Here is a 16,338-nt window from a genome sequence, read left to right as displayed (position 1 = left end):
AATAAAGGGAACATTTCCAGATGTTTGGCGTAATTTCGCCTCGGATCTGCAGGGCTGCGGGGAGAGCAATTTGGAGAGAGGAGATTTGTGGGGACAGACTGTCTTTGTGTTTGTCAGGCGTGGACAGGTTCGCTCCCCGGTGCGGTGGAAATTTTTATAGAACCGTGAAAAAATGAAGATGGAACGAGGAGTAATAATATTTGTGCATTTATTGATGTCAGAATTATGAAGTGATATATTAATTTCCATTGTTTCAGAGAAAATCGAAAACAAGTTCTTTAAGAGTCCTGATTTATTGCAAGCCAAAAAACAAAAACTTAATACCTCAAGGAGAATGCTGTAGCCCACCTTATTGGCAGGCCCACTCGGCATGTATGCCTGCAGAAAGCAGCGCAGATTTCCAGTATTCATCCGCCTGTCATTCACAGCGCTACACATCCCCCTTTCCCTTATCTGTTCATTTATTCAATATTTTGGTTAATTCGAATATGCTTTCAGCTACCATTAAATGCATAATGGAGTCTCTAAGCCCTGTTTAATACTTTTGGTCAAACAGATATTTAATTTAATTTTTTTTTATCTTCCCTTTAAATTCAGTGTAGAAAATGCAAAAAGTCTACAAACTTTGTCTCATTGGTGGAAAATGGTTCAAAACTGGTCTGGTTGCATTTTTGAGCCATACATGGAGTAATGAAGTCCATAAGTGGTGGTAATAGCTATATTGAATCTTCTAGTTATTCTAGCTATTCTCATAGCTTTTCATTGTCTATGAAATGATTTATTAAAGTCCTTATCACTACAGATGACATGGGAAGTTATAGAAATTTGATAGTAAAAAGTGTGGGAGACGTGCATTTTCTTAACATGCCAACATTGCATGAATTAATTAAACCAATGATGCTCTTTTAATCAAGGCATTTTTTCATGATAGCTGTTTTCTCTTCCTTTAGGCACTCTGCCTTACGAGATCAAAATCGTTATAGCTGGGAACCACGAGCTGACGTTCGATCAGGAGTTTATGGCGGACCTGATAAAGCAGGATTTCTACTACTTTCCTTCGGCCTCCAAACTCAAGCCAGAGAACTACGAGAACGTTCAGTCCCTGCTCACCAACTGCATCTACCTGCAGGACTCTGATGTTACCGTCAGGGGCTTCCGCATCTACGGCTCACCATGGTGAGTCTCTCTCTCTCGCACGCTTTCTCAAGTCTTCCTGTCACCCTGTTTGTCACCATATGTTGTTGTGTTGTCCCTTCCCCCTCAAGTCTTCCTCATTTTTTGCTTCTTCTTCCCTCATTCTGTCTGTCTCTCTTGTTAATACTTCTTTTGCCACCCCTCCATGTCCTGCGATGTACCTCTGTGCCAGTGTGTGTGAATAAGTATGTGTGTTTGTGACTTGTAGGCCCTGAGTTCTATGTATAAACACAGATGTTTTGTAACTGCATGTTAGGTAATTGTTTTCTAAATGAATTTGGCCTGCAAAACAGCATGTGTGGGTGTATTTTCTAAGCAAAAAATGTCCTTACGAGACTAGTAAAACGCAATGAAAATGAAAAACAAATTCAAAAAGGGTCTAAATTATGTCTTTAGTAATTATATTTTAACATTTATATTTTAACATGTTTATATTAAAAGCAATAAAGTGACAGAAATTCATAAAAAATATTTTAATAATAATTAGAAAGAATTGTAATAATTATTATAGATATTAAGAATTTATTATTACTTAGTATCACTTATTATTATTATTAATAATAATAATAATAATGTTTTATAATAATTATCAATATTTTTATCATTATGTCTAATAAATAAATAATAATAATAATATATATTATATTATTCATTTGTTGAGGTAGTGAAGTGTTTTAAATGATTACATTATTGTTTTTATTATTAAATTAGCTATCAATTTATCATTAAATAAATATTATTTTTTTTGTACAAAAAGTTTTCTTTTTGGGGTTTGGGATTGGTTTGGTAGTGAACAACCAAGATGATCTCATGAAGTCAATGATATTTTCTTATTTTCTAGCTATGTGTAAGAGGTGGAAACTGCGTGCGTGTGTGTGTGTGTGTGTGTGTCTGTGTCTAAGGTGTATTCACTGACAGACGGCTTCTCCAAATATCTCAGTAAGCTCTTACAACATCAAAGTTGATAAATAAGCGTTTATTTATGTGAGTGTGGCTTGTCAAGCTGATGGTGTTTACAACAGTCATGAACTCATGAGCTAGATTAAAACCATCTAGTATTAATCCACTTCGATATGTCCTGACAGAAATCCTCATCTCGTGCCAGCGTGCTTGTGTGTGTGTTTGTGTGTGTGTGTGTGTGTATCTACACCATACGGACCTAATAAAACCACTGAGATCTGTTCTGCCATAGGCAAAGACAGACAGAAAGTGCATCTGTGAGCTTCTCTCTGTCTTTTATCATCATCTCCCTCTGTGTCAGTCCATCAAGTGCTACATTCATTTCTGTGCTCCTGTCACTGAAGACGTTCCACCACACTAAGGCAGAGTGGCAAATCTCTCATCTCCATGTAGATTTTGAGTCGCTGGATTTATGGGCCGAGTCCAGTGTTGCTGCAGGTGATGGCTGTCTGTGATCTGTGCAGCACTGCATCGCTCAGTAGAGTCGTCCATCTCCTTATTACTTCATCTTGAACTTTCCGGCTTCTTCATTTATTGTTTTGTTCCCAAAGCTGTCTATTGAGGATGTATTTTAAGATACATTAAGAGTCAAGGCTGTTCCAAATTGTAGGCAACTTATTTGATACCTTGTTTTGGCCAGATTTTCATCACCACGTGTCCTTCACAGAGAAAACGAAGTATTCCAGATATATAATAAGTATTCAAAGTCAGTCACTTATTTCAGTTCAAATGTCACCTTAGAAGTCAACTGCCTATGTAGGTAGAGGTTAGAAGGCAGTAGGTTTTGGAACGGAGCATACAATATGTTGTCCCTCCAACTACTCAGAAGCTCATTAGAGACCACAGCAGCATCAGTTCACTGCTCTTCATCTCTCTCTTATCTTCTGGCTCAAGTTCTTTTTTTGCATTTCAGTTTATCTGCAATTTCAGAAAAATTGTGTAAAATTTGAACCTTTAGGAGTATAAAAGCTGGTCACTGGGACAATACACATGTTGTACTGTATTTTATCTGTCACTAAAGGGTTTCTGACAGTGGGCTTGTAGAGTCACTAAAAGCAGTTCAAACAAAGTTTGGGAATTTTGGATTTATGCTTGAGTTCAAAAACAACATTGGTACAACTGAATGAAACAAAATGCAGAGGCCTTCTTTAGCAGAAGCGTCATGCCCATTTGTACCTACTCTGATTTATTTAGAAAAACTGAAATTTTGGTCATAATATTTATTTATTTTATTTTATTTGGCCTGCACAACAGTGTGTGTTTTCATCTAGGTAACAAAAGTGACCAGGAAAGCCACTTGTTGGTTTTAAAATATAAATAATTTGAAACTTGACACACTATCTTAAAAACAGCACTCAAGGTGCAAGATATTTAATAAACAACACGAGTCTTGATGCTATGGCCAAAGATGTCCATTTGTATGTATATGGCTGTAGCAGCAGTGTATTAAACCTTCTAAGAGGGTTTTACCCTGCAGATGAAATGCTAAATTAACTACCTCTACTAAAGTAGAAAAAAGTAATAATAAATAAAACATCTGAGACTAGTTGACCTCTCTAATCAACTAGCCGGTTGTTGGACCCATCCTTACTCGTAATCTGCATGCTTTCACGCACACGCTCTCTCTCTGCTGGGCTAAATGAGATCTTGGCACATTGCATTCTTTCCTAAATCCTGACTATTTGTCATGCGGTGATGCTGGAATGAAAAGAACTGCATGGGGGAAACATGTGGCGTGTTTTTCTGTTCTGCTGACGCTAATGCAAGTTTACAAGTCATTTGTCATCCGCAGATCTGCAAATGCAGAGATGCGTGGTGTGGTTGTGTCTATTTGTGTGCGTGTGTGTGAGCCGGTGTGGGTGGATGAAGTATTAAGGATGGCTGTCCCTTTCAGAGAGCGTGAAGCACAAACAATGTGTAGGACCCACAGCACATATCGCTCTGAGCTAAACACACTCGTGCACACACAGTTTAAACTTTCCCACATCTCCTGCGTATGCGCTCATATGGATGGTTACTCACAGACGTGGTGACAAGTCATGATGATGCTTGGTGATCACAAACACATCCTGTGTGCCCTGCAGGGGGTTACCGTCAGTGGAAAGCTGCTAGCTGAATGTTTATGCACCGGCAGTAAAAGAGCAGGTAGAAGGTAATTGGGAAAATAAAATGAAGTTGCATTGAAATAAAAAGACTTTTGGCTATACATAAGATCGTGATGGTTTGCCTTTTTATATGCACAATGTGCAAAGACAAAAGTGATATTTTTGGACTTTTTGCTCTTTTATTTAGGTATTTCTCCAAAGAAAAAAAGACCCTATGAATCTCATGTCTCCTCTAGAGTTCAAAATGATACCTAAACCATGTCACGAATCTGTGCTCTAATTTATATTTTATATATAGAAATGACATTCTATATAATCTGTATTGATTTTATATTTATGTTAATGTGCAATTTTTTTTTTTTAGCCTTAATAATAATAATAATAATTCCTTCCATTTATATAGCGCTTTTCTAGGCACTCAAAGCGCTTTACATTGTCAGGGGATATCTCCTCATCCACCACCTTAACAGTGAAAGTGTAGTGACAATGTAAAATATGTATAAAAGGGATGGAACAGGATTTGCAAATGACAAAAGAGAAAAACTGGTGCTACCTGCTAGGTCTTTGCTTTGCTGTCAGTCTTTCTGAATTATAGACTACATCATTAAAAGCAAAGGAGATTAAGTGTAAAAGATTTTTGTCCATTACTTTCTGTCTGTCTCATTCTCTTGCTCTGAGTGGCAGCAGGGGGCTTCTTATGTTGTTATATAGCCCAGCAGGGCATCCATAAGCAAAGACAGATGATCACCGACAATGTTCTTGAACACCTGCTTGCAAACATATATGTGTGTAGGTTTGCATCACGGCATGTGGCCAGTGCTGTTATTGTAGACATGTTTCAATCATTAGATATTTTGCTGTAGCATTTAACATTTATGGATTACAAAGTAAGGGTTTAAAATAGTTTTTAGTATTTCATTCAAATAGATTATAGAAAAAATAGCGTAATACATACATTTTGTAGTATATGAACTGTATTCCTTGCAAGATTTCTTGATGACTTCATATGAAGTTATTTTAGTCATACTTCTCATCCCATATGTTTGTATGAATGTGAGATTTATTATGTTTAAGCATTTTTAATGATGTTATTTAAGATCAGTGATCTCCGTTATAGGAGGAGAAGAGACAGAAAGAGGAGGGGATAAAGCATAAAGAAGCAAACAGACTTTTTTCCCCAGTAAAAGTGAAATGAAAATAGGAAAAATGTTCGCTATCCAGTGACTCCACGAGGAATAATTAATGCCAGAGATGCAAAAGACTCCGTAATTAGATTTTTTAATTATTGAGGATTTGCTTCTCCTCTGTAGTGGCCCAATTAAAGAAGCTCATCAAAAAAAAAAAAAAAAAAAAGAAAGAAAGTAAAGTGAAAGACAGAGAGGATGTGCGTTTTTCTCTTCTCTTCTGTTTTGGTGTGCATGCCTCTCTTGTGTTTTGATGACTCCTCTTCACTGATGAAGGGGACACGGCACGAGATGCTAATGAACAGCCCTTCATTTGGACCTGAGGAACTGAGCCTAATGATGGAGAGGGGAAGAGGCCAGTGTGGTGGTGGATATATATAAAACAGCGCGTTTAACTGCTTGACCTTGTCAGCGCATCTGTGTGAATTAATTAAAGTGAGGGCTGATGTGGAGAGTGATTTGAGAAGAGAGGAGAGATTAGTACAGTATCAGTCGTGTCTCCCCACGGGGAAAAGAGCTCACCGCTTCGGCTATGTAGGGCTGGCCACAGGAGGACCTCCTCAATTAACATCTGAGATGCCTGAGGGAGAGCGGGGTGTCGGAGCGGCCTAGTCCTGTCATGTAGACCACTCACGCTCTAAACACTGAGAAGTTATTCGACCTTGTCTCTTTCCAGCTGGTTGAGAAGATCTTAGGGTTTTTTTTTTTTTTTTTTTTTTTAAATGCTTTTTCACATGATTCATGTCTTGGGCTTCAGGCATGAGAATTATATGAATTATAGTATATATTATATGAGCATTATAATAGGGAAAAAGGTCAAATTTATTTCAGCTTCAAACCGAAAAATAGGACTGCTTTATTTTCATGACACAGATGTCATTGTACTTGTCAGTGTCAGAAATGCGATTTTTTTTTTTTAACTTCCATATATTACCTTACTATTTTTTTAATCCCAGTTTGTTGTCCAGTCATGTAATTTAATTGATTAATTAGGATTAATTCTTTAGAAAGGCAACTATAGTCCTGGTTGTATTTATTTATTCTATTTATTTATTATCTTATTTTATTTTTATTTTTTGCAACATCACCATCAATATAATAATGTTCAGTGTCAGAAATTAATTTTTTTACCTTCTAAAGTTTTTTAAACCTCCATTTATTACCTTTATATATGTAATTATTTTTCTTAATAAAAAATGGACTATATTATTGTTACACAGAACACTCAGTTTGTTGTTCCTTTATGAGGACAATTTTTTTATACAATATAAAACCGTTTGTTGTCCATTAGTCTTCATTTATTAAATAATTTGGACTAAAAATTGAAATATTAACTATTGTTAGACCCTGTAACAAGATAGGCCTAGAATTAAATATTATAATATGTTATAACTTTATATATTGTTATAGCCATATATTGATACGTATATGGATCACCGATAAAATAATTACATTTTTTTGATCAACATTTTAAATATCTATTGCAGTTTTTAACACTGTGCCATTCTTGACTCAAAACCTTTTTAATATCTGACCCTAATAACAGCAAATTATGCATTATCATTAGCTCTGATTTAAAACATAACCAACAAACTTTTTTTTTTTTTTTTTTGCGGGGGGATAAAAGCAAAAAAAAAGTTAGAGCATTATTCCAAGGGTTATCTTGTAGCCTAATGCTTAATTCCATTGAGGAATGTTGACATAAATCAAGGGCCTTCAAGATGTGGACCAAATACTCCAGCACTCCACTTTTTTCAGTCTGATTCCCATGTGTCAGTCATTCTGCTGTGAACATGATAGAAAAATACACTTTTTTATTAAAACCAACTGACTGTGTGGCTTCATGTCTTTACTGAATGTTACCTGTAAATTGGTCTCCAAAGTGAAACTCCTCTCTAACACCGTGCTTGTGTCTTCACACATATGTGAGTGTGTGCTGCTCTGGGGAATTTCTTTGCATTCTCATAAACACTGAATCTGTTTACCTGCAAAACAGATGAGATAATTCAGCTTATCTCTGTACTTCCGCATAACGTCACCCACTTTATCAGTCGCGTTCTGCATCTGACTGAACATAATAAATTATACACTGTATTAAGCAAAAGACGGACCATACAATGGTTCGTACCCATCCTGCATTCATCTTGTCCTCCCTCTCTCTTGTCTTCGCGGCTGCTGCCTCTTCAGTGCTGGCTGTGGCGTGTGGTCGGGCGTCAGAATTAGCTGCCCCACAGCGATGGCTAATCAACACACTTTCACACTTCCTGAGGAGGAGGATATGTAACCCTCTCCCTCCCTTTTAATCTTTTTCTCTCCTTCCCTCGCCACTCCTTTCTTTTCCGTGCTCCTCTTTTCTTCTCCGTCTCCCTCCTCCCGGAGAACTTGGAAATAATTTGAGTCTCCTGGGTTTTTACACATTCTAATTTCCAACTAAATGGGACATCTGTTTGAGAAAAGGAAGATTTGCCATGGTTGCTACGGCAACTATCACTCTGTGGGAAAGAGAGGGAAGAGGGAGGAAAAAAATGTCCAGCAGTTACACAGGCGGAATTAGCCGCTTAATTTTCGCAGCACCGTCACAATCCCAGACAAGCACTTCTGCGCTTCCTCTGCTACGCTACCTCACTTTCTACATGTTAACTCCCTCTCCTGCTCATTACACCTCTCTTGCTCTCGATTCTGAACTGGATATTTCTTTTCTCCACACAGCTGTGGAGGAATGAAATGCGGTACCATGTGGCAAAACTTGTGTGGCTAGTATTTTTGCCACCAATTAGAGATGGAGACATTTTATTCCCTTACACAGATGCACATTCACACAAATGTGATTATCTGGGGTAAAAGGGTGTCTAAAAACATTTATTTTTTTATGATCCTCATTTAAAAACGAAATGCATTGCTGTTGTATTAGAAAGAAAATCCTTTCTGATAAAATAAATGTTGTCCAGTGTCAGAAATTGATAAACTTTCTTTCATTCATTCTTTCTTTCTTTTTATTTCTTCCATCTTTGGAGGGCATTTTGTTTTTCTAAAAAAAAACTATTTGGTATTCATTTGTGTTTATTTAGCAAGTAAATTGTATGAATGAATAAATGAAAATAATTTTTTACATTTTATGCTGGCATTTTTCTTCAGTAAACAGAGATTATCTAATATACAATACTATACTATAGAAAGGCCTACAATACAATATTTTAATATATTTTATAAATCTATATGTTGTTATATCCATAGTTATATTGATATGTGTATATATAAACATTTTATCCACATCCTAAATATGTAGAGCAAGTTGTGTGTGTGTGTTTGCATTGTATTGCATTGCATTGCACTGCAGTTGTATTAAAAAAAATTCTTTTTATAAATACAATTTTTTTTGTTTTTTTGCATTTGTATTGAAACAAGCTAATATGCCGCTGAATGTTTCAGATGGGCAAGCTGAGACAGAAAATCAAGTTGAAATTGCATCAGTGTATAGACTGAGTCTCTCAGCTGAGCTGAAAGGCCATGCTGGTAAGCCAACACAAAGCGCATTCACACAGCAGGAGTAAGTTTCTATGACCTGACCAGTTCACCTTGCGTGTGTGTGTGTGTTCATTACCCAGAAGGCAATAGCTTTGCATCACTCCAAGCTGCTCCATATAAAAGTCTCATCTCTAACACACACTCATGGCCATTGACACACGTTCACACTCATTTACACACACACACACACACACACACACACTGGTGCTGCTGTCCTGCACCTGCTCCTCACAGTTCAGACTAGAGGGGTCTGGCGACAGCTCATCTCTCTCTATCACTCGTTCTCTCTCTGGCTCTCTTTCTCTGTCTCTCTTTTAAACACACACACACACACACACACACACACAGCCTTATATTGCCCTGTTAACTCAGTCATTCTCTTTTAAACTCTAATTTCTAGCCTGCTCTTTCCTCTCTGTCTGCTCCGACACCATGTACAAACTGCTAACACACAACAGAACGTATTGCCAATGCAATTATAACGTATGACGGAGTGTTTGAGGGCTTCCAGAGGGAGCTCATTAGCTCTGCATGCACGGTGTCTGTTTGAGTCGCACATATCTCTCAGTGCTCCTAAAATCCTCCCGGAAGAAGAACGAGAGACAAAGCTAAGGGACCTGATGGAAGAAACAGAAGTAATCGTTCAGTGAAGTATCTCCAGACACCGTGTGCTTTGTAGTTTAAAGACATATTGCGCAAATGTTCCGAATTTTTTTTTTTACTCTAGGATACTATACAGCATGTCTTTAGTTTTGTCAAAAACTTCAGCAAAGATGTTTGCAATGCTTTTAAAAAGGTTATTCTGTTTAATGATGGTTTTTATTCTTGTCACTAACATTTAGATATTAAAACTGAATAAAATGTAACAATAAAACAACTGACTAGTGTAAATGATTCTTTAAAAATCCATAGATATCATCATTAGTTAATACTCTCTGTTAACGCTTTCTCCTACAAGCGGATGCCATGAGACTTGTTTTCCGGGTTTGGTCAGGTGACGTTCAACATATACCCAATATCTATGCATCTGTGAAATATTTCAGATTTCCTTTGATAAATTCTTCCCCAGTATTTATAATGAATAAAACTCACTCATTAATTGGAACTTGCTTATAACTGAAGCTGAAAGGTTGGTGTAAGTGTTCAGGAATGTGATGATGCATTTTTTGCTTTAAAAAAATCTGCAAAGATCAGATATACAAATACAGAAAAAAAACATTTTATTTGGGTCTGAAAACAGAAGAATATCAGCTTAGATTGGAGGGCCTTCACATATTGTCATATAGTCACACATTGTCTTGGAGGGGGGGTCGTAGAGTCAAAAAAGGTTGACAGTTATACATTATCCGACTTGGCTACTTGTTAAATAGATAATGAAATCTGGTGAAGTATTGATTTAAGTTGAATTTGTTAAAATATATGTGGCAGATATTGGTCAAAGAGTGATGCGTGAGACCAGCATAGCTTTGTGGGAAGAATGAGGTCAGTTTAACGGCACTTTAGAACAATATTTGATAGAATACTGACACTGACCAATCAGAATTCTAAAGAGCAGATTAATACATTCATGCAATCATCATAAAGATTAGCTTCTCAAAAAAAAAACAAAAAAAAGGATTTTAGTGTTTGTGCAGGTACTCTTACAGGCATACAGTATGTCATGAAAGAAAAAAAACTATTTATGTAAAGCAGACAAAACCAAGACTGTGAGCCTTTGTTTTTGTGTTTAAGAGAAAAACGAATTTCTTATTTTTCTTTGTTTTTCTTCCATTCGATTAACTTTTGTCATCTCTTCTACTCCTCGTTTTTGTGTCTCACCTGTTCTGCTCTTCTTCATCTTTGTGAAGGGCCATGGGGATTCTTTCAGGAAGTTTGAGACCTCTTGCTTGTCTTTCATGGTATAAACGAGAAGTTTAATTTAGTATTGCTCACGATTGTTGAGCATCTTCGTCTCTTCTGCGGACACACATACACCTACACACAGTAGAAAGACAAAAGCTTCTCTGCAGATGTTGTCCATTGAGGCTTTTTTTTCCTTGCAGTAAGCATTTATTAAGCTTGATTTTTCAAAAGGAATACCGAATGTAGCCTTGCAGACGCAGAGGTCTTTATTCATGCAACCACGGACGTTTAAGAACTGTTTTTTCCTTTAAAGTCAGTCCATGCATTCTGTCATTATTTACTTATCTTCATGTATTTCAAAACCTGTAGGACTTTCTTTCTTCCATGGGAGACAGAGAATTTGCACTTATTCAAATTTGGCATGTAGTGTAATTTTTGACGTGAATAATGTCAAACTCCATAGGATATCGTTTTGTGTCTAATAGCCAATTGCGCTGCGCTAAATCTGAATATGCTAATGTGCTAATGAGATTCTCTTTTTATATTCAGCATGCAATAAGAGAGTCGTACAGGTTTGGAACGACATGATGACGATTAAACGATGGCAAATTTCATTTTTGCGTGATCAGTTCCTTTAAAGCCCTGATTCTGCTATCAAACAATTCTGTGTGTCCCTGCTCTTGGCTCGTTATGTTAATCAGTGCTGTGAATGTTCCTGTTGATGAGTGTGAGTCCACACAGCTATTCTAAAGTCTGCTGTGTGCCCAGGCCAGTACGTGTGTGTGCGTGTGTATAAGTTTGAGAGACGTGTCAGGCTGTGTGGGCAGATGTCTCTTTGCACCGATGGGTTTGTTACTGCTGGTTTTTGGACTGTCCGGATCAGATGCGGTGGAGCAGAAACATTCACCCAGGGTCCAAATTCATCATCCACCCCTCAATTTATACTTAAGACTATCATTAATGCTTAATTGTCAGCAGAAACTGTTGCCTGGTGGTTAACACGCATGCTCCGACACATTGAGCTGTGGTGCTCATTCAATTCATGTAAGATTTTCATATCTGCTGCGCTTTCTCTGTCATATTTTACTATTACTATTTACTATTATTTTACAATATTACTATAATTCTGTCATTTATTTAAGATATATTTATTTTATATACATTATTATTTATAATTTTTATATACATTATTATTTATTATTTTTATATGCATTGAAATATTTAATGTAGGCATTTATAGTTGACTTTATTTTCCAATGCGAGTGACCTGTCTTATTATTGTAACGAATTCATGCATTATTTTATTTTATTCAACAGCCAACCTTCTTATGGATATATATATATATATATATGTATATATAATTTTTTATTTATTTTTTTTGGAGGGGGGGGGTCTCTATGATAATATATATATATATATTTTTTTTTATTGCAAATCCTGCATTATTAATTACTGCATCTCCACTGTGTGTGTGTCTGTAGATGCATGTGTGTTTATGAACGTGTGTGTGTGTGTGTGTGTGTCATGGCCAGTAGTCTTAGTTTCACTTTTGCATGCTGAGTGTTGCATAAGTCATGCTGGGGACCAAATGTCCCATATTTACCACGTTTTAACCCAGAGCCAGACAGAGACAGAGTGGGGGACTCAGGCAGTGAAGTTGTGCAGAGCATGTGCAGCTATGTCTGACAGAAACATAAACAGACCCACACACTCCTATCGGCTCAAGCCTGGTCTAATCCCTTTATTGTCAGAGACTGATATACTCTGCCTTCCAGGGTTTCTCTGTTTCTGTCTCTGGTTTTGTGGAGTGTGTCTCTCCTGCTGTGCTGCTCGGACTGGAGCCCCATGTGAATGGACCGCTTGCTTCTCTTAGATTAAACATCAAAGTCCAGCCGGCCCTGCAGTTCAGCATAATACAGCACAGCACACTGTGCTAAATATACAACACGTCCTCAAAAATAAAGCTACACTGTGCTGAATATGCAACACTGCCCAAATATACAACTATAAAACACAGCACACAGCACCAAATATATAGCACTGGCTCACAGTTTCACATATTTTCTTGTATGGTGTTTTTTGAATAATATACTTGTTGAAAGCGTGCCGTGCTTGAACCCTTTTGTTAAAGTTAAATCTTTAAAGTCGGCATGAAATTTAAAATTCACCTTTCATACATGTATATTATATCATTTTATTGACTCATGTATTTTCAATTATCCATGCTACAATCATTCGATATATTTATTTTAATTGAATTCAATAACTGACCTACATTTAATTTATACTTCTTTTTTGATTCTCTGTGATTAAAATAAAATAATAAAATTAAATAAACACATTAAATAGAAACATTAATTGGTAATACTTTTAGTATTTTATTTTAGTATTTTAAATCTTTATCTCATTTTTTTTTTCTATGAAAGTTATTTTAAATATTACCAATTAATGTGTTTTTTTTCCTTCTTTAACAAGTCATTTCATTCCGAAATAGCATGTTTTCATGCCAGGAAAAGTTTTATTATAGTTCATTCATAGTACAAGTGTGAAAGTGAGCACTTGTGTGATGTTGACAGCACTTCTTATGTGCCGGTAAATCTCAGTGGACTGTTGTGACCTGCAAGCTATTAATTGAAACAGGCACTCTTAATGAGGTTATGTGTGTGTGTGTGTGTGCACGGTAAAGAGGCTGTCTGATATTGCCTCTCAACTCTTCAGAGATGTAACGGCTTATCCCTGTAGATTCCCAACCTCCTCTTCTCCATACACACATCTGGGTCAGTGTCAGAAACATCACATTACTAATTATTCAGATGCATACCTGCTACTGTGCCATGTGCATACACTTAAATATCTTAAATACACCCACACACACACACAGAACAATGTGTACACCTCCTCTGTAATTAGGATCAGGATACCACCGACATCTGTAATTACAGCAGCCACAGGTGAGGATGTTGAACAAAAGCTCTCTTTATTTGCAGTTGGCTTGTGTTTGTGTGTATATGTATGCATTGCAATGTTCCAAAATATGAAGTCAGCATTTTAAGGCATTGTGAAAACTGTTTCACAAAGTGGGTAACTTAAGGGGATAGTTCACCCAAAAATTAAAATTCTGTCATCATATACTAGTTCTCAAGTGGTTCCAAACTTGAATTTCTATGAATTTCTTCTGCGGAACATAGAAGATGTTTTGAAGAATGTTGATAACCAAACTATTCCCCATTGACTTCCACAGTGTTTGTTTCTATACTGTGGAAGTCAGTGGAGCCTTTTTGAATATCTTTTTTGAATATCAGAATATCTTATTTTTTTATTCAACAGAAGAAAAACAACTTGAGGGTGAGTAAATGATGACAGAATTGTAATTTTTGGGTGAACTATACATTTAATTAAGCTATCTAGTAAGATATACTACAGTCCCAGAATGCATTGCAGCTACATGTATGTCCACATTTATCATAATTAAAAAAACATTTTTCCCTCTGTTTTGGACTTACATTCACACCGAGAAGGCGTTTTTGTCCAGTGATTAGAGAGCTTTTTGAAGACGCTTTCCCAAGTGGGTAAATTCATTTTTCAGTATAGACTATGAAAAATGGAGGTATTTGAAAATGATGATATGTTAAGTCATGTGAAGCATATTGTACCCATATATATTTTTGCTTGTACATGTGTTGATGTGATGGAATATTGTCTGTTTATGTGTCTCTCTGTATCATCTCAGTGAGCTTTAATGATGTTTTATGCACGAGCCACAAGGTGTTTTTCAGGTGTTTTTCAGACTTTTCAGTGTAGATGAGCAACTTTTGGAAAACTTACTTAAAACGCTTAAAAACTTAAATGCGCTAGTATTGACATTTTCAAATTAAAACAGTGGATGCAGTAAGGGAACTGTTGATTACTAAAAACATATTTCTGTCGGAGATATTTATTTGAAGAGTATTGATAAAAATAGACTATTTTATTATTTAATTTGTATATTTTATTTGATAATTGTATTAACTTAGCACCATGCTAACAGCAAACTCTATTGAAATCAGTGGTGCATTAAGTCTTTTGCTGACTTACTCCCTGTTAAGAAACACAGTTCCCACAGTCCTGGAAAACCTTTCAACAGTATTTTTCAGGCTTAGAAAAGGTTACGAAAATTAATACAATCTTAAAAGGTCATGGAAAAGTTGTGGGAATTATATTGTCAATATATAATTTTCTTCTAGCTATGCTGAGTTCAGAAGTATTTCTTCATTAGAATGCATCTATAAAACCGCTGAGTGAATGCACTTGATGTAAGCAGGTCTCTTAGCACAAACTTTACTGATCCTTCAGTGACATTTTTCATATTTCTACTCCATGTTCTCTGCTTATTTCTCCCCAATTTTCATACCCAGTTGATCTTTCCACTCAAAGTGCACCACCAGCATGAATTGATTTAGATTTCACATTGCTGTGAATCATTAATGCATTCTTTTTTTTAAAAATCTAAATTTTCTTTTAACTCCCATCTTCTTATTCCTTAAAATCCTTGAAGTTAACCAATTTGATGAAATATTGAAGCACAGCCGCCACACAGACCACACCCCCCCCCCCCCCCCACCAGCAACACGTTTAACTATTTATGGCAAAACTGCATCAATATCATTTGGCCAAGAGAGGTTTTGCATGCACTCACTGATTCAACCCAAACCATTCTTGACCCCTACTTTAAATAGACTGTTTTAAAGGGTTAGTTCGCCCAATTTGCAAAATTATGTCATTAATAACTCACCCTCATGTTGTTCCAAACCCATAATACCTCCGTTTATTTTTGGAACACAGTTTAAGATATTTTAGATTTGGTCCGAGAGCTCTCAGTCCCTCCATTGAAGCTGTGTGTATGGTATACTGTCCATGTCCAGAAAGGTAAGAAAAACATCATCAAAGTAGTCCATGTGACATCAGTGACATTTAAATTTTTTGAAGCATCGAAAATACATTTTGGTCCAGAAATAGCAAAAACTACGACTATATTTAGCATTGTCTTCTCTTCTGTGTCTGTTGTAAGACAGTTCAAAACAAAGCAGTTTGTCATATCCGGTTCGCGAATGAATCATTCGATGTAGCCGGATCTTTTTGAACCAGTTCACCAAATCGAACTGAATCGTTGTAAACAGTTCGGGTCTCCAATACGCATTAATCCACAAATGACTTAGGCTGTTAATTTGTTTAATGTGGCTGACACTCTCTCTGAGTTAAAACAAACCAATATCCTGGAGTAATTCATGTACTCAAACAGTACACTGACTGAACTGCTGTGAAGAGAAAACTGAGGATGAACACCGAGCCGAGCCAGATAATGACTCGTTCACGAGTCAAGAACCGGTTGCATCGGTTTTCGGATCACCAGTAGTTCATTCTGACAGTTCGATTCAATAAACCGGTTGAAGAAAACGGTTCACCGGTTCTTTTGCGCTCGACGTAATGGCGTCATTGGCGATGATTGCAAGCCTTCGGTTTACCTGGGCTCATAACATTAGCACAGAAT

General features: G+C 36.5%; 1 protein-coding gene across 2 annotated transcripts in view; it reads left to right on the top strand.

The window, feature by feature from the left end:
* The window catches only part of LOC132105590 (metallophosphoesterase domain-containing protein 1), a 56,220-nt gene that overhangs the window by 10,270 nt on the left and 29,612 nt on the right, over positions 1-16,338 (top strand). For both annotated transcript variants that reach the window (XM_059510824.1, XM_059510822.1), the window contains exon 4: positions 951-1,176. In XM_059510824.1, the coding sequence (XP_059366807.1) occupies positions 951-1,176 (226 nt within the window). The remainder of the gene's footprint in view (positions 1-950; positions 1,177-16,338) is intronic.

The sequence above is a fragment of the Carassius carassius genome, chromosome 26 (assembly GCF_963082965.1).
Source record: "Carassius carassius chromosome 26, fCarCar2.1, whole genome shotgun sequence".
Taxonomy (NCBI): domain Eukaryota; kingdom Metazoa; phylum Chordata; class Actinopteri; order Cypriniformes; family Cyprinidae; genus Carassius; species Carassius carassius.
Note: the sequence above shows the minus strand (reverse complement) of the source record. Positions and strands in the feature narration are given on the sequence as shown.